Genomic DNA, 26,786 nt, shown 5'->3' on the forward strand with positions numbered 1-26,786 from the left:
TGAAGGAATTAATCTCATGATAGATTATAGAGGACATGCTAAGGGAGGGTCTTTGATATTAAAGTCACTCTTTCCCATTGTTTTCTGTGCAGTCTTCAGTATACACTGGAATTCCAAAAAAAACCAAAAAACAAAAAAAAACAAAACAAACAAACAGCAACAACAACAACAAAAACAGGCTTTTATGCCAGTAAAAGAATGGACTTGCTATTGATGGCAGGAGAAAACATTCAAAGAGAAAAACTTCCTTACATAGGCTTCTAGCAAAAGCTGTGGCTCAGATTAAAGGCATGTGCCTTCCCACCTCAAAGATTTAGATTAGAAGCAGATCTACCTAATCCAAATTATGCAAAAATCCTTCACAGGTGTACTCCCCCATCTTTGGATTTTAGTTGATTCCAGATGTAGTTAAGTTGACAACCATGTACAGACATCACAGAAGGCAACTAAGAAAGAACCCTTTAGTGGAGAGCTTAGCTTTCTGAAACCATGAATATATTAGACAAATTGATTTCTGTTTAAGCAAGTCCCTGTGCAAAACAGAAGAATTTGCCGTTTGTCTGAAAGCATGCACGCTTTGACGTCAGTGTCTGGTGGCCAGGAAGAGAACTAAAGGGCACGGATAGGAGAACCAACTGTACTTGACTCAGAAGAGGTAGAGGAGGGCTTGGTAGCCAGAATGTCCCAGGACAGTGCCAGACAGAATGGCAGCAGCATGAAGGCAGCTCCATCCACTGTTTTCTACCACTGTGTTTTCTTGGGAGGCATCAGAATTATATTTAGACTACAGTTGATTCGAATTTCTGAAAAGAATCACATTTTGCCATCTCTTTATATTTAGGTTTTATGTTTTCTTTTTCAACTTGTTATTCATTTATAAATTTGCCAGCTAGCTCCTAGCATACTGGGATGCTGTTCAAATTATTCCCTAAATTTACTCTTTAATCTGAAAAAAAGGAAGGAAAAATGGTATGTATGGTTATTTTAGACTTTAATTTTGAAAATGAATACAAGGAACTCATATTTTCCTCCAGCTAACTAACAATATCTTGAGGTCAAGTTTTATTTGCAGGATGCATGGATTCAAATTACAAGCTGTACTGGTTAAAAGAATGCAACATTGTGAGAGATCCCTGGTGCTGTTTTAGTTGAAAACCATGGTAACATTTAGAATGCTCTATTGAAATACAAAAACTAATTTGTGTTCAGATCAACAAATATAACCACAGGAAGCAAACGATAATGCGTTTTAATGATAAAATTAGCTATAGGGCAGAGGAAGAAATCTTTCCTTTTGCCAATACTTCCCTCTAGTGGGAGAGCTGCACTTTTAAATTTACAGCGTAATAGAACATGTGCAGAAGCAGAGTTAGTTATGTGCGGTTTTTCTTTGACGTCCCCGAAGCATACATATAATGAACTATTGATTATGCATGTTAGCATTGCATTACAATAACCCGCCTCGTCTGGAACAGCGCATTGTGGGAGAATGATGGGCAATCTGCCACATAGCTCAGCCACAATAGAGATTATAAGACTAAAACATGTACAGGAGGCCATCACAAGAAATACTGCCACATTATAACTATATTGATTTATGCTTCACACTGTCAATGGCAAGCAAAAATAATGAGGAAGATCAGCAATCTTGTAATGGCCTTCTGTTATTAGAGCCTTGGGTGTGCGTGTAATCGGTTTATGAGGGTGAATATCAAGGCGCCCACAGTGAATTCACAAAGGTGAATCTGGTGAACACCTTCCCAGCAGGGGAAAAACAAAGTTCTTTGCTCTCAGTACCATCAAGAACAGAACAAATGCAACTAGAAAAATACATCTTGATAGCCTACCCCCAAAGAGTGAAATTTTCCAAAAATTTGAGATTCCTTGAGCCAGAGGGGAATGGAGAGGTACCAAAGAAACTACACAGGAGCACACTGGGTTTCTCAAGCTTTAAAAAGCCACGTGGTTAAAAAGTGTGATGTTGGATTCTCCTTTTAAAACTTCTAGAAGTTACAGTGTCGGGGGACCAATTGGCTTCCCATCTTTAGTTATAAGATACAGTCACTAAATTAATCACCACTCTTGAGAAAGCAGTGGACAATGGGAATGGGAATGCTCCCTCCATTGTCACTGCTGAGATCCCCAGGAGAATCTCTTTACATCACCCCTGATGCAGAGCCAGCATTTCTAAGTTCATTTGCTAGTTCAGACGCTGCACTCCATAACTTAGAAAGAAAGCCAAGGTTGTGAGTATCATGTGTCTGGGGAAATGGTACCTTTTATTTTTCAATTTTGCAGACCAAGGACTGTTTCTATCCAATACATTCAGGTTATTCTTATTCAGATACTGTACTCTACATACAAAAGGAAACTGGCCTCATTGCTCAGACATTACCACCTGGACCGTTCTGCAAAAAAGAGAAGTTTATAATTGGTGAATTTGAACATTTCAGATTAGCATTGGGTAGAGATGATGTGTCTGAACTCATAGGAAAGAATGTATAGAGTACTTTATTCATTGAAGAGCAAGCGAGAAAAGGTACCTTGAAGATGAAAAATCGATAATTAACAAAATTTGCATAGTTCCTAATGCATTTGACCTGAAACACCACCAAACAGTGCAGAATGTGATGGTTAATCAGACATTAAGGCAACCACTGTAATAAGCATTAGTCAGAAATAAATGGCACACAGGTCTCCCTAAATGAGAAGATGGTTAAGGAAAATTATATTCTTCTCACGAAACTTGACCTATTGGTTTTGGCTCTGACAAATAATTAGATCAGTTTGATGAATTCCGTAACTGTCTGGACCATCACCTTTATGTGTCAAACAGCAGCTGGAAGCGGTTTCTTACAGGACTATCTTTATCCAGAGTCATAGAATATCCAATAGTATAGTATCCAGTACTTAGTTATCATGGATATAACTTTGCAAATATCTACTTAGTAACTGACAGTAAGCCTTAACCACCAGAGTGAAATGAAATCAGATGCATATAAAGTGCTTTGAAATTTTCCCTTAAGTAAATTAACACTGTTTTCCATCTGTAAGCATATGTAATTCCAAATACCATCACTGTAATGTGCTTCGGGGAAGAGTCTTCCTTAGTTTTTATATTCATAGGGATGAATATCAAATTAGAGACATTTCAGTTTGTTCATATAGTCATATTAAGTATGCAAATGCAAAATATTCAAAACAAATAACAAAACATCAAAAACATCATCTTATCCCATGTCCTGAAACTTTATTTTTTCTTTTTTTGGCTTTGAGGCAGGGTTTCTCCGTGTGACTCCAGCTGTCCTGGAACTCACTCTGTAGGCCACGCTGGCCTAGAACCCTAGAACTTTGAGATCTGCCTGCCTCTGCCTCCCAAGTGCTGGGATTAAAGGGGTGCACAATTACTTATGCCAAGTTCAGAAAGTAACATTTTAAGAAATCATATTGGTAGCTAGATGGTTGGGTAGTTTGTTTGGTACTGATGCAGGGACCTGGCTACTTTGGGGTGTTAGTTGGGAAATGGTAGAAGTAGGGGGGTATGCAGCTGGTCATGGTAAATTGGTTGCATGACATAAAGAACCAAATGGACCTAACCATTTTCTCATCTCATCTACAGTACTAAATCCGTATCCTGTTTTACAGGACATGAATGACTACCCTCCGGTATTTAGTAAACGTATCTACAAGGGGATGGTGGCTCCAGATGCTGTCAAAGGGACACCAATCACGACCGTGTATGCTGAAGATGCAGACCCTCCTGTAAGTAGAGACACTGGCCAAGCTCTTAGTTGTGTGAGAAAGTGCCCAGTTCCCAAGAAAGTAGTGAGTTCTTCAGAACCCGTCCTCTCCTTTTGGCAGTTCTTACTTATTATTTACACAGCTACCTTGATTCTGATGAAGTGAGACAGCCAGAGATATACTTTTTACCTAGATTTCAAAATTTTTCTTATTTGTCCATTTATGTAGCTTTAATGATGAAGACAGGCAGAACTGCTCTTGGAAACATGCACCATCATGCAGGGTTTTTCTTTAAGTTCAATTTTGTGTGGGAAGGTTCCACACTCATGATTTTCTGCTTTATTTGTGCATAACATTTTATAAGAAAATGCTAAGTCCACATATAACATAAGCCTGTACTTTTATAAACGGAAATCTCGATATTTCTTTCAAATATATTTAGGAGATTTTTCTTTAACCATGTAGAGCGCTTACCTATTTCAAAACATCCCAAATTGCCAATCAAGACAGAGGACATTCAGCTAATACATTATTGCAACAGCAGTGAGGAAAATTTTCCTTAATGTTGTTAAATTATTACATTTAATGCAAGTTAAAAGTAACCGCACCGGTGTAGAATGCTCTGTGGAAAACCTACAGTGCTTTTCACTGGTTTTTTTTCTTAATTTCTGAACAGAATTTTAAAGATTTATATTTTTCCTTTGAATGAACTCATGCTACTAATGGATTCTAGGAAACACAAATAAACATACTAAGCCATAACTGAAAAGTCAGAAAAATTAAAGTCTTGAATCATATAAGCCTGTTAAAAAATATTTTTAGGGCTAATAGCCATAGTATTTCCAGAAGAGTTTTTATTTAATGAAAAGTCAATAGCAGTCATAAAGTTTGTCAGTTCTAGCAGCAGCAAGCTGTATAAAGTTTGCCGTGACTATACCACCTGAACAAAAAGAATATGCTGATTTTGGAAGCAACGGTCTGGGGCATTAAAACGTTTTTGAAACTGGATTGTCACACTTGTAAAAATAAGCAAAAATTCATATCTGTGGATGCACCAATAGCAACAAGCACCCCGGCACACTGTCCACTGTGATCCAGGAGCACACCAATAACAGTGAGTGCCTGCTGCCAACTGCCCACTGAGCTAACCAGTTTCTGCTGTCAAGAAACTCACCATAAGACGAGGCAGAACTACAGAGAGAACCTAGAACACAGTCTAGTTGATTGATGAAGAACTTACAGCCTAAAAAGTATAAATGATGCGTGACCAAATGGTCCTGTTCTTCTGTATGAGGTACTCAAAGTCTTAGTGCATTTGCTCTTAGCATGCAGGACTTTGGTATCTGGCGATCAGATCATTCTTATGAGGGTGAGAAATAATGTCTTGGTCAATGGTCGACTCTATTGTTAGCTTTCCTAGAGTTTCTGACTTAAACCCTTAATAACTGCCCCAGGTCCACATTTCTGTGGAAGAAGTTTGCACCGTCGGGTTTTTAGCAATTATTGAAATATCTGATAATTGATGATGATGATGATGATGATGATGATGATGATGATAGCTTTTTTAGCAAGTAAAAACTTGATTCAGATCATCCCATTGGCTGAGTGTGTTGGCTTCAGCTGCTGCACCTAGGTACAAACTTCTGATTCATTTTCCACTCTTGAAACATCAGCAATGCTTCATGGTAGCTATTATTTGGAGTTTGGCTTCTTAATTGTTTCTACAGATTTTTCCCTTGACTTAAGATGACTGTACTTTGGCTGCATCCACACAAGTGCAAATAGTAATCCAAGTCCAAAAAATTTTTTAGAAGACTAGAACTGTCTTCATAATTTTAAAGTATTAATGTTTTCTTTGATGTTGGTTTCACAAAAGCATGTATTTTGCAGATGTGCTGGCCAGGTGCCTTCTTCCCTCTTAGTGTTATAAACATTGACCAATCGATAATAATTTTAATTTCCTATCCTATAGAGTCTCTGCTCCTTTACCTGTTTCAGTATGTGAGGCTATTACTGCCTAATATAATATAAATGTTTATTTGGTGAGCTCATTCTAAACCAGATCCTCCAAATGGTAGGAAACTCATTCCATGTGTGTGCCTTAGTTCAGGACGTAATAGTACGCTATGAAACATTTGCATGATGTAAAATGGATAGATAAAGTAATGCTTATTTGTGTGCTCCTCAGTGTTGGCAAATTTGCAAGAACCTCAGAAATTTGGTCGTATATGAAATTCGGAAGATCTGCCATCTCCAAGTCTCCGCTAGGCCACTGAAAAGCTGGGATTTACGAACGATGCATATTTCTTCTTAGCACAGCTTCTCCCCAACCCCTCCTGTTTCAAGTATCATTGCTACTCTAGAAACCACTTTTATGTTTTGAGACTTATTACACCTTTTTCAAGACACCCTGCTTGATTTGAGGAAAGTGAGAGCCACACATTTTAAACTATAATGTAGTAGCAACAAACCGTTTGAAGTACCGAATGCAGAGACGGAGTGCTGCCTCAAAGCCAGAGAGAACACTGTTTCTGAATATAAATGAAAAATTATAAAATGCATGTTGTGCAAAATTAAAGTGCTCTGGAGGGAGGAGCAATCTTCCAGGACTCTGACACTGCTGGGATTTTTTGTTTTCCACTTCTGAGATGGCAGGATTGACATTGTGTGCTCACACAGAATTAAGGAATGATGGATTGCTGGGAGAGGCGAAAAAACTGCTAACCTTTTCTTTCTGCTCACTGGGGACTTCTTTAAACTTTCACAGAACAAACTGGACGCGTAATTTCCATTTGCACATCTTGATTCTTTCTGAAGCTTCAGGTCAAACTCACTTGGAATTCTGTTAGTAAGCAGGGTTATAAATTAACCTATTATATAGTTAGTATTAAAGCAACACACAGCCATGGACCAACTGGGATGCATGTGCTGTTGGCTGTTTACCTGTTTCTAAGAAGGAAAGCATAGGAGCTCATGGAAGCTCAACCCCTCAGTGTAATCTTTCCTTTCATATACTTTAGAATTAATGAGATGCCTGTTCAGCTAAGCAAGACATTAATGAGAGCATGCTTAATGTTTGCAGCTCATAAACTTCTTCATTTTCAAATAAATACATAGTCTTTGAGAATTAGGAAATAAAATCTCCATAAAAAATTTTGTAAATTATCAGTAACAATTGGCTTAAAATCTGTTTCTAAACAGTAAGTAATCTTACAAGATTTCTTCAGAAGAAATAATGAGACAGTAATCACCAATGTGATTCATTTCATATCCTTCTATAAAAACATGAGACTTAGCCATTCTGGCTTCAGATGAGCCACTAAAGAGCTATGTGTTTGTTCAGTTGTCTTTAACAGCCATCCTCACCATCCAGGGCACCTCTGCTGATCTCTATAGAGAGTGAAAGATGGCCATTAATTTTATTTCTACAATGAGAAACTTGTTTTATTAAAATGGTGTGATCTCAGGAACACCAGCTGATTGTGGTCCTCTGGAAAGCTTCTCCGTTGTTCTGCAGCGTTTTATAACTGATGAACTCATATGAGAAGTAATCCCATTTTGACCCATAGCTTCCTATTTGCTTGCTCTGTGTGCAACGCTGAAAGCTGCCCAGAACCAGAAGTGTTATAAAATTGTGTTTTTACCTCTACTTTGGTGTACTCACTTCTTCTTTTCCTTTCGTATTTTTACTGATCTATTTTTCATCACTCTTCATTGTCCAGCCTGTGTTGTAACACTGTGTTGATTCAATTTGTTGTCAGCTATGTAACGGAAACTGACAGTCTAGAGCATGGGGGTTGAGCACAGCTCACAGTAAAGCTGAACCAGGATACAATCATGGTCTGCTTGCACCGGGAATGGCTTGTAAACACTGAGGCGACCTGACCCAGTCCACATCCCTTTGATTTCAGAAATTTTATTAGATGGAAAAATAAACACCATGAAATAGTTGAGGTGGGAGTTGTAAATGACAGTTGGGTGTAGTTAGATTTGGAAGCAAAAGTGAGAATGTAAGGAAAGGTTTTATGAGGAAGTATGAATATGATTAATGTTTGGAAATAGCTTATTCATGCATTTTAAGTATACATCATTTATGGCCACTCTGGGCTTATATTATGTAGCATTATAGTGATATAGTATCATGAACTGTAAGTTGTTAAGAACAATGATATGGTTACTCTTACTTGTGATTAATAGTATGTATTTTCAGATTAAAATATCACTGATCCTATTTAGAAACTGTCAAACTAAACTGGGCAGTGGCGGTGCATGCCTTTAATCCCAGCACTCAGGAGGCAGAGGCAAGCAGATCTCTGTGAGCTCAAGGCCAGCCTGGCATACAGAGCAAGTTCCAAGACAAGCACCAAAGCTACACAGAGAGACTTTGTCTCAAAGAAACAAAAGAAAAAATAAATAAAGTAAGAAAAGAAGAAAGGAAGGAAGGAAGTGAGGGAGAGAGGGAGGGAGGGAGGGAGGGAGGGAGCGAGGGAGGGAGGGTGGGAGGAAGAAAAAAGAAAGAAAAGAAAGTGTCAAGCTATTAAGGTTAAGGGGGTTTAATTTTATTAAAAATTCATTTTCTATCACACAATACTTTCAGCTCACAGTTGTCCTCATTCATCAACTCCCTAATGCTGCTGCCTCCCCACCTGGCCAACTCTATTTCTTATTTATCTCTTTCTTTAAAAAAAAATAAACAGGCAAATAAAACAAAATGAACAAAATAAATAAGGAAAAAGCACAAGAGAAACTCACACACGCACAAATAAATGAAAACACAAATTGTAGATCATAATATACAAACAAAAGTACAGTAAGATAAAAATTGCCATTGCTGAAAAAAGGCAATGAGACAAAAGTCTCCAAAAATAGTGTTGAGTTCATTTTGTGTTGGCATCTACTGCTATGCATGGGGCCTGGCCGTCAGTGTGGTCTGTGTTCCCAGTGAGACTCTACTGAAGAACCTCTTTCTTGCTTGCTTCTTTCCTTCCTTCCTTCCTTCCTTCCTTCCTTCCTTCCTTCCTTCCTTCCTCCCTCCCTCCCTCCCTCCCTCCCTCCCTCTCTCTCTCTCTCTCTCTCTCTCTCTCTCTCTCTCTTTATTTCTTTCTCTTGTTTTGAGTGATTGTCAATTGTAGATAGTTTCTTGGATATGGATGTAAGCTGGTGTCCACTTCTATCTCTTAGCACTTGGGACCTCAGCTGTCTTGGACCTGTACAGACCCCGTAGATGCTGCCATGTGTGTGTCTGGGCTGTTTTGTCTAGAAGACACTGTTTCCTCAGCATCATCCATTCCTTCTGGTGGCTCCTACAGTCTTTCTGTTTTCGCTTCTGCAGAATTTCCTGAGTCCTGAGGGGAGGGTTTTGATGAAGGCATCCCACTTAGAATTGGATATTCTGAGATCTCTCATTCTCTTCACGATGTCCAGTTGTGGGTCTCTGTATTCCCATCGACTTTCAAAGGAAGCTTCTGTGGTGATGACTGGATGAGGCATTGATCCATAGGTATAGCAGAGTGTTATTAGGGGTCTTTTCTTTGCTATGATCGCTTATCAACAGAACAGTAGTGTGTGGGCTTGCTTTGGATCCATGGTTTATCTAGTCTCTTTTTCTTAGCTATTCAAACAGTGTCAGGCATAGTTCTTAAATCTAATCAGATAGTGGCTGGCTATTACCATGGTTTTTAAGCCACTATTGCACCAGTGTATCATGCAGACAACCCACCAATGCAGATCAAAGGGTCTGTAACTTTTTAGGTGTTTAACTTTCTTCTCATGTAGTGCACAGAGTACCTTCCAGTACCATAAACACTAGTCAGTAGGGTTGAAGATTAGCCACCAGCTTATCTTTTCCATGTTCAATGAAATATTTACGTGTTATCTTCCATACTGGGGCCTTACCATCAGTTTATGTAGAACAAATAATAGCCTTGGCAGTAAACTGTTTGCGGTTGCCTTGAATCCCATTAGCCTAATTCAGTGTAAACCATTCCAGACAATAGAGGTTTCACTAGATGGAAAGAGATGTACAGTTGGGGCTTTATCTCCCCTGTTATTCAGTAACTCCATATTTGCATATTCTATTTCCCCTACCTTGGGAGATCCTTCTTTTATCATAATCTCTTACTCTATACCTAACCTCTGTGGTTATATAGATTATAGCATGTCTATCATTGGATTAAAAGCTAATATCTACATTAAAGAATACATATTTATTTGTCTTTTGGAGTCTGAGTTACCTCATCCAGTATGATTTTTTTCTAGCTCCAACCATTTACCTGCAAATTTCACAATTTCAATTTTTTAGCCGCTAAATAAAATTCTATTGTGTAAATTACCACATTGTCTTTATCCATTCATCTGTTGACAGGCAACTAGACTGTTTCAATTTCTGACTATTACGAATCCCTTTGGAGTTGGGTTTTGTGTAGAGTAATAAATATGGGTATATTTGCATTCTTCTACACTTAGTAATCTAGATTGCCCCCTACCATTTGTTGAAGATGCTGTCTTTTTTTCTAGTGTGTATTTCTGGCTTCTTCATAAAAAATCAGGTATGCCTAGGTGTGTGGACTTACATCTGGGTCTGTTCCATTGATCAACATGACTATTTAATCCCAATGTCAGATTATCAATTTATCAATCTATTTATTTTCTCAAAGAACCAACTCTTGGTTTCATTGATTCTTTGTAATTTTTATTTATGTTTTACTTATTTCAGTTCAGAGTTGTGTATTTCTGTCTACTTCTTTTTGACTGTTATTTCTTCTTATTGTTCTAAAGAGTTCACATATGTAGTCAAGTTACTAATATGAGATCTCTCTAAACTTTCTTATGTAGGTACTGAGTGCTATAAACTTTCTTCTTGTAAGTGCCTTTACTGTGTCCCAGAAGTTTAGATATGCTGTGTTTTCATTGTTATTCAGTTCTAAAGAGTTTTTAATTTCCTTCTTAGTTTCCGTCTTGACCCATTTTTCATTCAGTATTGAGTTGTTCAGTTTTCATGAGTTTGTAAGCTTTCTGTTGTCTTTTATATCCAGCTGTAATCTGTGGTGTGCAGAGGGGATGCAGGGTGTTATTTCAGTCTTCTTGTACTTGTTGAGACTTGCTTTGTGTCTTAGTATGTGGTCAATTAAAAGTGTCAGCTCATGATGTAATTGACACCAGCCTTTTCTTCTTATAGAAACAAACATTGTGGACCAAGGTCACAACACAAAGGGCATTTCTCAAGACCTTGGGTAAAGCAAACTACTTGGTCTTTGGAATTGACTCATAGGTTTCCTTTAGGTATTAAATGGTACCCTTTTTTCTGAACATCTTTTCAGAAAAAATAGGAGCATGCGTTCTGAAAGAGAAACTTTGGCCTTTTGTGACCAGGATCATTGGATTTAATTGTCGATGAAGGCAGTGATAATTTGGCTTTGCTGTCGTCCATACCATAGCTTCCAAAAATACATCAAAGAATGGACAGATGTATGTATTCTGATATGTTTTGATTTTGCTTTGGATAGGAAGTTGGTTTTTTAAAAATACAGGGATCCATATGAATGTAGATAAAATAAATTGGCAATAAAAATATATTCACATGTTACAGAGTCCAGAACAGTCATGAATTTATGTAACATGATTTCAATCATGTCTGGTTAAATAACGCAAGCTATATGAAAGATAGCCTAAAATCTGTCTTTAGAAGTTCTTCTGTAGGCCTCAATCCTGAACAATGGTTTATGAGACCAAATTTATTATATAGAAAATAAAAGTTATTAAAGAAATAAAGAGTAATAATAAAAATCAAAGGTACCTATTATGATAAATTATGCTACGATACACAGAATTTTTTTATAAAACATAATAAATAAAATCCAGAGGACAAATTGGCTACCACATCCCTCATTTAATTTTGAAAAGTGAAGTGGCCATGCGAATAGAGACAGCAGAACTATGTAAAGGCATTTAGGCAGGGAAATAATAGCTATTGGATATTGGGTGGAAGATTACAGGATACTAAAGGCACACTTAAATGTCAATCCCGAGTTTCAGCTGGAGTGGGGAAGGTAGTTGTAGAAAAAGCTGATAAACGTGTACATAGAAGAGTTGCTTTGAGCTGAAGCCATGATGACTCCGTCTTTCAGGATCAGGGATGGCTGAATCAGGCAGAAACTGCAGAAGAAACGGAAGACAATAAATACAGACCTGGAAACATCTTGAGCAGAATTAAAGGCTGGGAATGATTCCTTCTCCAAGACAGAGATACCACAGGGCATAAGGACAGAAATGTCTATAGAAAAGACTGAAAAGATTGAGGAGGAATTTGCCTGTGTTTCCGAGCAAATTAAAGATATTCAATGATGAAGAAGAACTGAAAATGAAGGATTTTACTGACAGAATGCAACCCACATAAGGGCCACAGCTCTGTGGATTGACAGCTCACTAGCAGCCTGGGTAATAAGCCTCCTTGAGTCCCCAAGGTGCTTTTGCTACTTTCCTTATTTGAGAGTACAACTCTCATTTCTGGGTCAGTTTTCCCTTTGTCTCCATCGATTTGTTTTGGATTTTTTTTCCATTAATTTAGAGGGTTTATTTTTTTAGGAATGATCCTTAGATTCAAATATAGATCTTAAATGACTTTTGTTAAATTTACCTCTAAATATGCCGCAGTTCTCAATTTATTTTGCTAAACTTCTTACAGAAGGACTCCATAGGGATTATTCATGGCATCTTAACTGAATATCTATGTATTCTGGGGTGATTCTATCCTTAGCTCCAGTTTATTCTGTGTGTGAGCGAGCCCCTTTCTTTCACACATTATATTTTATCGCCTCTTTGCTGAGGATAGACACTGACTTCTTCTCCATCTGGTTTTATTTTGTCGGTACATATAAAACACAATTTGACAACCTATTAGACTCTTGTAATGTTTTCTCCTTAACACTATACATGGATGATCCCTACTGTCTTGTGTTACCTGAAATTATATGAAGCCAAGATATTTTTATTAGTTTTTATATTTTGCTTTGGCTTGTCTACTAGAAATAATATATTACTAGTAATGTAATTAGATATTGATTTCCATGTTAATATTGTCTGATATTTATGACTCCCTGTACACAGGCTTAAATGTTCATTAACTCAAAAAATTTCCAAGGGCTTCAAGAAAATGGGTTTTTCATTACCTTCAGCAAGCCTACATGGCCACCCAACAGTTACTCATAGGTTCACTTAACCACTCCATCCTTCAATTCTTAGGTATAGAAAAGAGAACAAAAACACGCAACAGCTCCCATTTACCTGCCCCTCTGTCCCAGTCAACCCCTGTTCTCCTCTCTGTTTCTTTGACTATTTGAGATTCGTAATGCAAGCAAAATTAGATAATAGTTCCCGTTTTGTACATTCCTCATACCGGAAGAATTAAGTAGTGTTTTTCTTTATGAATGTAACTGGGGCTGCATTGTGCCCTTAAACTGGGTTCCCATTGGTGCAAATGGCAGGATTCCTTTTCATGTTAAGATTGTGTATATACAGCAACTTGTACACTACATGTATACTCTCTGTCATTGCACACATAGAACACATCGTTGCAGGCTTATCCACCAGTGCACACCTCAGCTGTTAGCTACAGTTTGAATACAGTAAGCAATGTTCTAGTGAAAATAGGCTGAAAATAACCCTGAGAGGCCTGTTTCTAACCTCATGAAGGCAGCAGTAGGAGAAATTCTTTATTTTATTTATTTTTAATTTTTATTGATATGTATGTGCATCAGCATATAACACGTATGTGTGCCCATGAAGACCAGAAGAGGATGTTATAAACCCTTCGAGCTAGAACTATAGGCAGTTGTGGGCCACCAGACTTGGGTTCTAGGAATAAAACTTCGGTCCCAAGAAGAGCAGCAAGTGCTCTTATCCACTGAGCCATCTCTCCAATTCCTGAAATTCCTGTTTTATCATTTAAAAAGTAGAAAGATTTTAGGGGAGCAGGGGCAGAATCTCTCTAGTCCAGGTTCAACCTCTGGTTTATGTGATCTGTTTTGTAAGGGAAGTAGGGAGTTTGATTTAGACACTATCAATGTCTAAATCAAGGACATTATATAGATATTTTGAATGGTTATGTTTCCCTCTAATAACATATTTCCCAAAAACTAAAGTGATAAATAATCTGAAAGAAAGTTTCTTAGGACTTTAATAGCTATGGACATACTACAACTGCACAATACTAATTACATGATTGTGGCATGAGGAACCCTCCTATCAGAGCGCTGTTGCATACAGACTGGAAGAATAAGAATGATCTTTGGGATAAATTGAGTACGACCCAGAGTTCCTCTTTATCATTTTCAAGGTTATTATAGGATTTCATTAGAATTATGAAAATAATTGACAAAATTAGCATGAGTGGTGGAAAAATACTAACTCCTTTTTAATAATTCCTTGTACTATTTCATACTTGGAAGATTATTTGTGAATTACACAGTTACCCAGTAAACCAAAGCTGATTTTAAAAATAGTGTCAGAAAGGGTTTTTAAAACCAGGTCATAAGGAAAAACTCTTCATGTATCTGAAAACAGATTACTTAGTATTTGAATTTAATGATAATGTGTTTAGTATTTCCTGATATAATATGATCACATTATTATAAAGGAAGTTATGTGAGTCTGAGTAATTTTTTGTTAATTATATATTTAAAAATAACTAAATGAGATGTCCTGTCATAGTAAGAATCTAATTATTTTGGTCCATTACAGTCTCATTAAAAATCCTCATATTTTTATGTTTGTAATATCGTTCACACAGATCTGCAATTACCAACTGTACTAATTAATTATATTTTCACCATAATTAAGTAAAAACATATTATTTGACCCATAAAAATAGAATTCTAAAAAATATCAGTAAAAAAATGTACTGATAACAAAAAATAATCAAAATTGCTTATAATTTCTTAATGTGTTTATATTTACTTTGCTGTTAATGATTTCTACTTTATGGGATGGAATTACATTGAGCTTTAGTTTCTTAGAAACCATCATGATAAGATTCTTTGATCTGGGCCTATCGGCTGTAGGCACATCATACTACACTGTCAGAATATCTACAATAAATCAAGCTCTTGTAGCAGTATGTAGCCTTGTCGATGTCAATTTTAGCAGACGGAAGGCAGAGCACAGTTAATACCATCTCTTTTACATTTTAGAATACAAAATTAAATTTCATGTGTTGCATCTTGGTTTAATTTGTTTTATTTGCATGGGAGATTTTCACTGAATTCATTGTCCAATGAAACAATTTATATTGAGAGCAAAATTTTTCTGAAAATAATCTAAGAAGACGCAAACAATGAACAATTAAACTAACCATATATGATAATCAATTTATTGTCCAAAATAGTAAAGATTTGTTTGAATAGACATTTTTAAAGTTTATACTGATATATATTGACAAATATATATATGATATGTATGTGTTTATGTGTATTATATATCACTTTATGCTTAAAATAATAAAATTACATATCAAGTCTAACTCTACATATAGTATGGCATATGGGTTTAGGGAGTAAGGAATAAGACATCTAATATTTAAGTCATGAGATGGGGACTCTGCAACAGCACTACAACCTTATTCCTCACAGCCAAAGAAATTCCAGAAGATGGTATTTATCTATGTGTTATCTATCTTCTCTCCTAAACACATAGTAAAGGTCATAAGCAGAAAATAATCACAAAGAAATGTGCATGTCTGTCTATCTATCTCTCATTATTCCTGCCTTCTGCAGAAATGAATGTTAAGGAGCTATGTATGAGAGCATATGAGCAGATATTAGTGAGTGGAAAAGCCGTAAACGCATAATGTGTGATATCAATGAACTGAGATTAGAGCCATAACTGTTTCTAATTTTTTTAAGAAAAAGGTTAGGGAAAGAGCATTTAATGAGGCATGATGACACATGTCCATCATCTCAGCACAGTGAAAGCTGTAACTTATGAGTGATTTCAGTTACTGTACTAACTGTAGGCAGGATGGGAACTAATGCTGCTGATGTTTTGGGGCCATAGCTTTGCTCTTTGTCATTATGACACCCTAGAAATTATGCTCCCCAACTGGTATTATACAAATTGGGTTTTCCTACAGCATCAACTTCTTCCCCAACCAAGTTTTAAGAAATGGTTTTCCATGTTATTCCCATGTTATGGGAATATTGCCTTTAAGATATCATAATTATTAAGTGAGCTTCATGTCCAAGGATCATGTTTAAATATAAAGTGTGTCTAATAACCTTGATATTTAGGTGAGGAAATTTCAGGAAATTGATTCATTTTTAAAACCTTGGTTTTGTCATTTGTAAAATATGAATGGTTATACTAACTCCTAGATCTACTTTAGATATGAATATGAGAACGAATATCACACACCTATTTTGATATTTAGTAAAATTCGCCGACTGGTTGCTGAACGGCTTTCAGCATCATTAAGAAACACGGAGCATTGCCATTGCATTAAAAATGTACACAAACTGCACAGGCTTAATGCAGTTCACAATAGGTGTGCCTCTTTCACCATACCGCAGGGCTTCCCCTATGCCACTTAGAGATTACAAATTACAGATTACAAAATCTCTGGTTTCCTTGTCTACCACTTGAAAGGAGCTGATTTTCAGTCAATCTGCATGTTTTGCAGTTTTCCTGCTTCAGTCTCTGCTCCTAATTCTCACGGTAGGCCTGACTAGTAGACATGAGCGGTAGCCGTGTCTCGGAGAAGATGCTATGCAACTTAAAATCTAATCTGCTAAGGTAATACGTTCTTTATGTTTTGGTTCTTCCTCACTCAAGATTTTGAGACATGGGAAAATTGCAGCCCAGATAGCCTACTCTCAGAACAACGTCTGTTCTCCTCTCGGACTCTGTACCCACATACTCTCTGCATTTGCAATGCCATTCTGGTTTTCTTAGATCCCACCAGAGTCACCAGTTAAACTCATCTGATAGCATTTTAGGGATTTTCTAGCCCAAATCTCTCAATACTTCCAAATTATTTATATAAACAAGTTCCAAAGGCCCAAAACCATGTGGGTAGGCTTATTTCAGCAATGACCTCACTCTTGTACTGTTTGTGTGTTGATGGCTGGTGCAATCCTCTTACAAAGCACCTCACATAACAACTTAAAAAGAGGAAAGGTTTATTTTGGCTCATGATTTCCAAGTATTTAGTTCTTAATTCATTGGCCCCATGTGACTGGCAAATCCTCATGGTAGTGCAAGCACATAAAAAATAAAAAAAATAAAAATAAAAAAATAAAAAAACCTACTGATATCACAGTGGACCCAATGAAAGATAGCAAGAAAGAAAGTAGTTTTTCAAGTATACATTCCCAAGGCTGTTGTCTACCAGATAGACCCACCATCTAAAGCTCCCATAGCCTCCTGAAATTATGCCAGAAGTTGGGAACAAAGATTTTAAAACATGAGACTGTAGGAGATACTTCATATTTGCACCATCACAAAATGTGTGATCCAATTCCAGGTCGAATGGGAGAATAGAAATAGCTTCGAGACACATCTTAACTGGAATAAGGGACTCATGAGCCTAATTCAGAAAGTAGAGGTCTTTCAAACTCAAGTATAAGGAAGAAAGCAGAGGCAGCCAAGCATATATAATAGTAAAAATGAATAGTGATTGTAAATTAGGTAGAAAAAAATGAGACATTTTCAAGATCTGATTCCCCATGTGGGGAGTCTGGATCTGTGTGTTTGATGGAAGGCACAGAGGCTTGTGAACAGCTTTAGTGAGAATGTGTCCTCTCTCACTTTTGAGCTCTCCTTCCTGCTCCCTCTCTGGGTTTGGTTTGTTTTTAATTTTGACACAGGGTCTCACTCTGCATTTCAGAATGTACTGAAACTCATGGTGCAACACAGAGTGACCTCTTAAATTATAATGGTTCTCTTTCTTTGAACACGCTAGCGCTGAGATTGTGAGTGTGAGCCACCCTCCCCCCCCCAGCTGAGAGTGTGGATATTTTAAAAGTTCTCTTTCTTTAAACACACTAGCGCTGAGATTGTGAGTGTGAGCCACCACCCCTAGCTGAGAGTGTGGATATTTAAAGACTGTTTTAAAGGGGTGGAAGCAGAGAGTCAGATCAGTGTCCAGTACAGGAAAAGTGGCTGTAGAGAAATGGAAGAAAATCAGAGTATGAGTTGTCCACAGAAGTCGTGACTATTATGGTAGTTTAGTGTAGATTGTAGATTACTAGTGGGTAGAGGGATTGGTGAGTATTCTCGGTGATACTATTACCCTTTGTAAGGGTGCAGCCATTTAGCTATAGTCCAGATGCACACAGACAGAAAGAAACCAGCATCCTGAATTTAGATTAGCATAATTAAAAGTGAAACAGCTGTGGCAGAAAATAAAAATATTCACAGAGAATGGGTATTTCGGGAGGCAGACATGACGTGGAATGCAGGAAAGACGACTGTGGCAATATGCTAACTTTTCCCTCATAAGAATCATTTCACCAAAGCCTAATTGCAACACACTTCATTGATTGGGACTGCATCGTTCACAGAAAGAAATACCCTTCACGTGTTAACACAGTGTGTGGAACCAAGACACTTTTTCTCTACAAAGCCATTCATTGTAAAAGTCGGTTTATCTCCACTGATGGTTTTCTTTGCCTTCATCCAGACAGATCAATTATTTCATTTCAGGGTTTGCCTGCAAGTCGGGTGAGGTATCGAGTGGATGATGTGCAGTTTCCGTACCCTGCCAGCATTTTTGATGTAGAAGAAGATTCTGGAAGAGTAATAACTCGTGTCAATCTTAATGAAGAGCCTACAACCATTTTTAAGGTCAGTGTGGCATTTTCTTTGTGACAGCACTTTGGCATTTAGCACTGAGGGTTTGACTTAACAGTTGTCAATATGACTTTTTCTACTTTTCAACTCTTTAATTTTTAAAAGTCATTTCTCATTGAAATTTGGAAGTTGTATTTTAAAATAAAAGAATTACTTTATATTTTATATATTTGACATAAGCAGATGCTGCTACTTGATCTTATCATGAGTGTCAATGCTTTACAATAATCATGACATTCAATCTGTACTCAACTATATACTGTCCATACCAATCAACAACCATAAAGCTATTATCTTAATGACTATATGGTGTTCTGTTGTGTAAGTAAACCATTACATTTTTCTTTGTGCTTCTAATGCTAAAATAGTAGATCATTAGATTGTTACTGTGTTTTTATAGCAAGCGCCTCTATTGTCTGAAACAACTGTGTGAATGTCACTGTACGCCTGCTTGCAAGCATAAAAGTGACTACAGGTATAACTGCAGACGCGAAATTTTATCTTGACAGATAATAACCTAAACTGAGTTCCTTTGTATTAATAACCTATAATTTTCACCATAATATACATCTCTGTGAAAATGTTTGGCATACCTTTACATAAATATTAGAGCACTTATTTGTGTATTATGGTTGCAAAAAGAAAGTATTAATTACTATTGCAGTAATAATCCATAGATATTTCCACAGAAGTCTAAAATTTTTCAGTTTATTTGTTTGAATAATTCCCACTGTATACTGCATGGTCGTGGTTTTCAATGGACTAGTTGTTTTAAGACATTAATTAATGAAGTGTTAACTATAAAGGTCATCTATTTTATTCTCTAGAGGAATTCATTTCTACTCTTTAAATTCAGGGAAAATTAATTTTTTATAAGTACTGTAATTATCTTTTTGCTGTTGATACAATTGGATTTAACACCTTTTATGTAAGTGTGTTGATGCTGTAAAAGTAGATCTTTCTCCTTATCGGCAGCATTTACTGTAAATATCTATTTAGAATTACACAGATAGAGCATCATCCACATACTCTGCAAGAAACTGGCTTATTTTCTTAATAGAATCAGTAACTCATTTGATTTTTTTCTTCCAGCAATGACATTACATAGCTGAATGTTTTTAAAGATTAAGGGAGAATGTGGCATGCTCTAACACAGTATTTCTTTCCTTGAAGGGAGTAGGAAAATGTTTACTTCTTCCCACAGCTGGAACCAGAAACAAAATATCAAAATCTTTGATGCCGTCTGTGTTGACGTTTTCTCCTATTCATAATCTGTATGTGGATCCTGTCACCTTTTTAGCTGGTGGTTGTGGCTTTTGATGATGGCGAGCCTGTGATGTCCAGCAGTGCCACCGTGAGAATTCTCGTCTTACATCCTGGAGAGATCCCACGCTTCACCCAAGAGGAATATAGGTATGCTTTTCTGTCAAGTTTCAGAACTTTGAGCTTTTAGTATGTTTTAAAGGCACTCACAAAATTGATCTGAGTTTAACGAATGATGTTGACTTTCAACTCCAGCTTGATAGTAAAATTAGAATGAAATCTTTGATGACATACCACAAGCAACCATTTAGTATGAAGCACTTTAGGAATGCTTCAGTGAATAACTGATCCTTTATAAATAATAAAAGCATTCTGAAATATAATCAAATAGTTCTAAGGCATTAGGGAATCCAGTGGTGATAAACAGATTTTTAGTTCTCATTGTAACCAGTACAATGTGACCTACACCTCTGATGTATGATCTACAGCAACACTTTCTAAGTCATGTGATGTATGTCTTCATATTATGTTATGTATTATAACAAGGGCATTTTCAACTCATCAAGTGACAAAAAAAATAATTCAGACTAACCAATGAAGTGAGACAGTCTAGGGAAAGTTGACAAGTGTTAGAGAATGTCCTGTAGGTCAGAACCCTCTTGCATGTGCTCCGACAATGTCACCAAATGATTGGCTGAGTTTTATTTTCGAAGTTGCAAATTTCATTAATAGAATTTTATTCAATTAGTATCTATATTAAGACACTGTATGAAATTCTAAATTATTCATTAAGCAAAATATTTTCATTTTCTAAAACAGTGGTATTAAATAAGGACACTTGGAAATGAAAGCTAAATGAACCTGTCCTACAGTTCATTTTGTTATGGTCATGGTGGCCTGCCATCCAAGATTCTCTGGGGCACTAGCATCATCAGGATAGATTCCTACCCAGTCGTTCTTACAGATGCCTTTTTGTTATGTCTGCACATGACAAAGAAAGTCAGCTCTTTGCAAACTCTCATTATGTGCTCGCAAGCATGTATGTGCACATATATGATGTGACCCGCATATGTGTGTGTGTGTGTATACATACGGTTTTTAATTCTGTTATAATCCAAAATCTTGACTCTTCTTGAGCCTTAATCAGTATCATCTTCTCATTTCTAGTTTGTCTCAAGAAAGACTGGATTGCTAAATTTCCTAGAACCTAAAGTAGACTCCATCATTCCTCGTTTATCCTGATAGTGATGCTGATTCATAGATGAGGAACATTTGCCCTTATTTTGGTGAATAATCTCTACATTCCCTCCAAGACAGCTGAAGGGTAGTAAACATCCGCAGCACAAATATGCAATCATGAAACAATATACAATACAGAAATTTTAATTTCAAAATATTTCTAATAAACTTATTACTGCAAGAGGCTATCAGTCCTAGAGTAAAAACTGTGTTACCTGTTGGTGACAGAGTACACCATGAAAACGTAGTCCACTAGGAGACAGTAACATCACTGTGCTGGGGAAACAAGGTGTATAGATATGCAATCGTGCCTGAATACCCACATTCTATTGAGCTGAGTTGAAGGTTTGGCATAGGGTTATCCATAACAATACTGATAAATGGCCCACATCTGTCAGTCATTGTCAACATCAGTGTAACAGGGATGAAGGAGTCTCCACTGGGTTCCAAAGAATTTAATTCATTTAGTCTCTTCTGGGACAAATTGGGATTGGAAGATGCTACTAATTGAGCCTCAAGAGCAAAAGAAATTTCTGATGACCATGGAGTTCATCCTGCTTTTAAATTTGGACCTTAATGCATTATAATTTTAAATAAGTACTTAAGAGTTTGAAGTTCCAGCAGGAGCCAAGATATTGGCGGGTGGAATAAATGAGGACATATCTTGGGAACATCAGTCCCCACAAGAAAATGTTTTCTTTACAATACTGTAGCTCAGAATGGACTTCCATGACGTAACTCCTGTACAGTCCTCCAAAGCAAGCACACAAACTGTACTAAGTTCTAAACTAAAGGTGAAACAAGTAAAACTCGTAGTTAATGTGACTTTGAGGTCATTTCTCCATCATGTTCATCATTGCTGTCCCTCTCACTTGGTTGTTCTGGAATTCTTTGTCTCTGGTTTGCAATGGGCTGTTTTCTGCCTTTGGAAAGATTTCCCTGAACTTTATTGGATGTTTCAAGTACCAAGGTGACAGATTCACAAGGTTCACCTTTATGTCAACTTGATACAGGTTATAACCATATGGGAAGAAGGAAACTCAACTGAGTAAATGCTCTCTATGCTGTAAGGAAGCCCATAGGGCATTTTCTTAATTAGTGATTGATGTGGGAGGGCCCAGTCCTTTGAAGGTGGTGCTATCCCTGGGCTTGTGGTCCTAAGAGCTATAAGAAAGAAGACTGAGCAAGGTAAGAGGGAGTAAGCCAGTAAGTAGCACTCCTACATGGCCCCTGCATCAGCTCCTGCCTCTAGGTTACTGCCCCTCTTGAATTCCTGCTCTGATTTCCCTCTGTGATGGTCTATATTGGAAGCTGTAAGCTACAGTAAACCCTTTGCTCTTGGGGTCTTTTATGGTCATAATGTTTCATCACTATAGTGATATTTTATTTATGTTTTAATAAATAAATCTTTTCTGAGTAGCATATGGGCAAAATTAGCCACTAGAGGTCAGACAAACACCTATAATCTTAGGATTTGTGAGAACAGAGGCAGATGAATCTCTGTGAGTTCAAGGCCATCCTGGGCTACACAAGATCAATGCAGAAACAAATCCAGGTGGTGGTGGTGGCATATTCCTTTAATCCCACTACTAGTGAGTCACATGCCTCTAATCCCAGCACTAGAGGGAATATAAAATAGGAGGCGAGGGAGGCTCAGTCTGCTTAGTCTTCATAGACTGCTTAGTCCTCTTAGTCTGCGATCACCCAGCCTTGGTAGAGGTTAAGATTTCTCTAGTGGCTTGGCTGCTTTGCTTTTCTGGTTTTCAGGTTGAACCCCAGTTTCTGTCTCTGGGTTTTTATTATTCATGCTACACATCACAGCAATCATAAATGAAATTCTACTTCTCCTGACTGTTTACCTAAATTCCAGTCCTTCCTTGGAAACCCTAGGAGAAAAACAAATAAGCAGCACAGCTGGAAGTGGAGGAAGCAGTATCTCTCCTTGCGTGAGCTCTGGACATCCAGCCCTTTCTCTGGTCCCCAGCTTGGGACTTGGCTTGTTCCCCATCAATAACAGGTGTGCCTCAGACTTTCAGACAATCACGCTGATCTTTGTCTCCTTTGGGTAAAACATTGAGTCTTTGAGGCCAAGGTCATGCTGAGAATCTGGACATTATTCATTTAGCTTTCTTTTCTATGTGTCCTTGTTAAATACTAATTTTGAAAAACACAAATGTTTTGCTCAATAAATAATTTAGGATTTCATACTGTGTCTGAATACAAATACCAACTACAAATGAATTCTATTAATAAAATTATTAACTTACAGAACAAAAAATTGCCAATTATCTGTTGCTAAAAACAAAAGCCATCCCAAGGTCTTTAGGAGGGTTCTGACCTTCAAAAACTTTCTAACAGCTACAGTGCCTCTCTGATTGTCTCAATCCTACGTTCTTTTGAATCAAAAAGAAGATTTAGCAATCTTGTAACTTATTGTTTATGGATAGACTCCTACATAAGAGTCAGTGTTACGGTTGAAATGGATTCAATAGAATTTGGTACTGAAAAAGAAGACTTTGCTTTCTACCGGATACCCAGGAACTCTGGAAAACAAAAAACAATGATAGCAGATATAAGCAGAAAACATTGCTCATACAATGTTCTAGGAAAACCTTAAAACAGTGGGCAGCTCCCTAGCAATCTCTCCAGCTTCGCTGATTTGGGGGACACTCATGACAGTGTTTCTGGACTCCCTAAGTCCTTTCTACTTTCTCATTAACGTCCAGCCAAACTGTTTCCCAAGTCCACTTGCTATCGGGAGTCACACAACAGAGCTATACTTTTGGAAATAAAATGTGGCACTGAATAGTCTTTACCATGTTTTGGCCTGATTGAACCGTTACCCCCAGGAATACCTGAAATACAGAGCCCACCCAACACAACCCTGTCAGCCAACTGTTGACAAAGGTAGAAACACAAGACAAGAAATTTATAATTTTGTCTTTACTAGGTACTACTATTTCAAATGATATAATTTAACCTTATATTGATTTGAAAGAACTTATCACACAATTTATTAATCATACTGAAAGTCATTCTCATTCATGTTGCAGCATTTTTTCATGTTCCTTTTGAAAGCATCGTCTATAACGATGACTCATGTCATTATATTTTCAGTCCCTGGCTGTGGCGTTGTTCTTACGCTACAGCAGACTACCTGAGAAGCCATCCCTGCTGCTTTCTAGTACAGAACCATGAGGTATAAGATGCCTACTGCCTTTGCTCTCTTACTTTTAAATCCATTCACTGCCTTGGCAGTTTGTGTATCACTCCCAGAGGGCGAAGAGGCATCCATCTATGACTGTATAGGAGACGCTTTGTGTTGGTGTCAGTCCTGGTAGAAGAAAGCACAAATCCTTCTAGGATCAAATTTTGCAGAGATATAAAACAGGAATGTGTCCATTCGGACCCTGCGGTGTGGACTCACAGTTGACATGCGGACAGTATTTTCTAAGAAAAGTCGTACTGGAAGCTGAAATACTTGTGGTTTTGGGTCTCAGAACTGTTTCCATTCAAATGTTGATGTCTAGGTTCCTAATAGGAAATTTATTTCCCCGAAGAAAACCAGCCCACAAACCAAAATCCCAGAGAATCTAGACAGCAATAAGGACCCTAAGAGAGACATACTTAGATCTAATCTACATGGGAAGTAGGAAAAGACAAGTTCTCCTGAGTAAGTTGGGAGCATTGAGACCTTAGGAGAGGGTTGAAGGGGAGGGGACAGGTAGGGAGGGGAGCAGAGGAAAACGTAGAGCTCAGCAAAAGTCAATTAAAAATGGACACGTATAAAGATGAACTAATCTTGTAGCTCAGGAATTTAAACTGAATTCTTGACAATCTTGACACCATCTCTCATTAACCCTACCATTTCATATATTGGAACTACCACTTAAATCACTCAGTCTCTCAAAGGGGAAACTCAGAAACATTGATGATGGAGCAATTAAAAGCTGCATGCTTGTCTCTCATGGCAGTCGGACGTGAATGAAGCTCTGTGACCACCGAGAAGTGGACATTTGAGAAGGCTGTTACAGGACCCTGTCCTTACCCTTTAACCCCATTTAGATCCCCAGTCTATGGGGTAGTACCAACCACTTTCAAGACAGGCCTTTCTCCACTGGGGAGTCGTCCTCTCTATAATTACCCTCAGATGTGTGTTCAGACGTGTGTTCATCTCCTCTCCCGGGGGATCTCAGTCTAACCAAGGTTAAAACAAGGTTAAGCATGCAATGCTGTAACATGCCCACATGACTGTATTGAGGCTCCGTTAGGACCTCCATCCTCATTCACCCTCTCCTACCTTTACCTGAAACAAAACTCTTAAAAAGCTAGAGGCTCTTTATTGCTGAAACATACCCTGCCCTCGACATCTATCCAGATGCCCTTTCTTTTGCTTTAATTACATCTTATTTTTCCCTTTGCAGTAAATAAAGATCAAGTAATAGTACCTACCCTGGGTAGTATAAGTTATTGGTATGTGGTGTGTGTGTGTGTGTGTGTGTGAGAGAGAGAGAGAGAGAGAGAGAGAGAGAGAGAGAGAGAGAGAGAGAGAAAGATGTAGCCTCACATCTGTCTTCAAATCATTTCCACAATTTGGTTTAAAGAACGCCCCTCAAAAAAAAAAAAAACTAGAATCATCGTCTAATAATCTGTTCCTAAACTTCTCATGTCATGATTGGCTCAGACCATAGAGACCACCTGGCAGACCTGACAATTTATTATTTGTTTTAACTGAAATCCTCACAATGAGGTTAAATATGCTGTTTTGTTTAATTTTCATTTTTGCTTTTTCTGTATATAGATTTATGGTGGAGAGGGTGTGTGTGTCACTGTGGGTACATGTGGACAAATTTGTGAAGTCAGCTCTCTGCTCTCATTTCTTTGTGGGTTTTCAGGACCAAACTCGAGGCCTCAGGCTTATCAGATGAATACTTTGTCCCATTGAGGCATCTCGCTCAATCTTCTCAAGCTGTCTCAATCTTCCACCTGCCCCTTTCAGTCTTGGAAGCAACGTGCAGGTTAGGGAGTCATTCATTCATCAATCCTGCAGTAGTTAGGTTCTTTTTCTGAAATTATTTCTGATTCATTCTTCTTGGAGCCTTCATCCATTTCATAATTTGTTTCCTCTTCCGAGTGGTATGACTAAAACTGAGAGAGAAGAGTTATATGAGAAAAAGGGACATAACAGCCTCCTGACCATTGTCCTCACATGTAGTTATAGATATCCTGACATGGTTTGGGATGTTTAGGAATGAATAATCCATGTAATTGATGTTGTTATTAATGTGACATATGTACATAAATTAATATATATTATATATGTCCAACTTATTCATTTTCTTTTAGTATACAAGCATATAAAAAGGCCTACTTTAATATATGTGTTAAAATTCTATATTAATAATCCATTAAATTTCTCTCAGCCTTCCTTAAAACTCTTAAATAATAATAAATATTTTGAAATTATCTTATAACTATCAAAATAGTAAAGTCTGGCAACAATAAATTACCAAGGTGAGACTTAAAAAGCAATACTCTCTTCAGAGGAAACTCCCATGTGAGAGGATTGGGAGGGAATAGGGGTCAGGCTGGGGGACTTTAAGAGAAACATATATTATGAACCCAAGTTAAGAAGAGATCAGTAATGTATTAGGCTGAAACATCCCAACATCCCAGATTCGACTGAGGCATTGAAATGAACA

At 37.4% G+C, this 26,786-nt stretch overlaps 1 protein-coding gene across 4 annotated transcripts in view; it reads left to right on the plus strand.

The window, feature by feature from the left end:
* Pcdh15 (protocadherin related 15) overlaps positions 1-26,786 on the plus strand; it is a 1,307,054-nt gene that overhangs the window by 1,157,944 nt on the left and 122,324 nt on the right. For all 4 annotated transcript variants that reach the window (XM_085679751.2, XM_087898231.1, XM_087898232.1 and 1 more), the window contains 3 exons: positions 3,646-3,762; positions 18,436-18,576; positions 19,883-19,995. In XM_085679751.2, coding sequence (XP_085535877.2) covers positions 3,646-3,762; positions 18,436-18,576; positions 19,883-19,995 — 371 coding nt within the window. The remainder of the gene's footprint in view (positions 1-3,645; positions 3,763-18,435; positions 18,577-19,882; positions 19,996-26,786) is intronic.

Source organism: Myodes glareolus, chromosome 18 (assembly GCF_982192425.1).
Source record: "Myodes glareolus chromosome 18, mMyoGla1.1, whole genome shotgun sequence".
Classification (NCBI taxonomy): Eukaryota; Metazoa; Chordata; class Mammalia; order Rodentia; family Cricetidae; genus Myodes; species Myodes glareolus.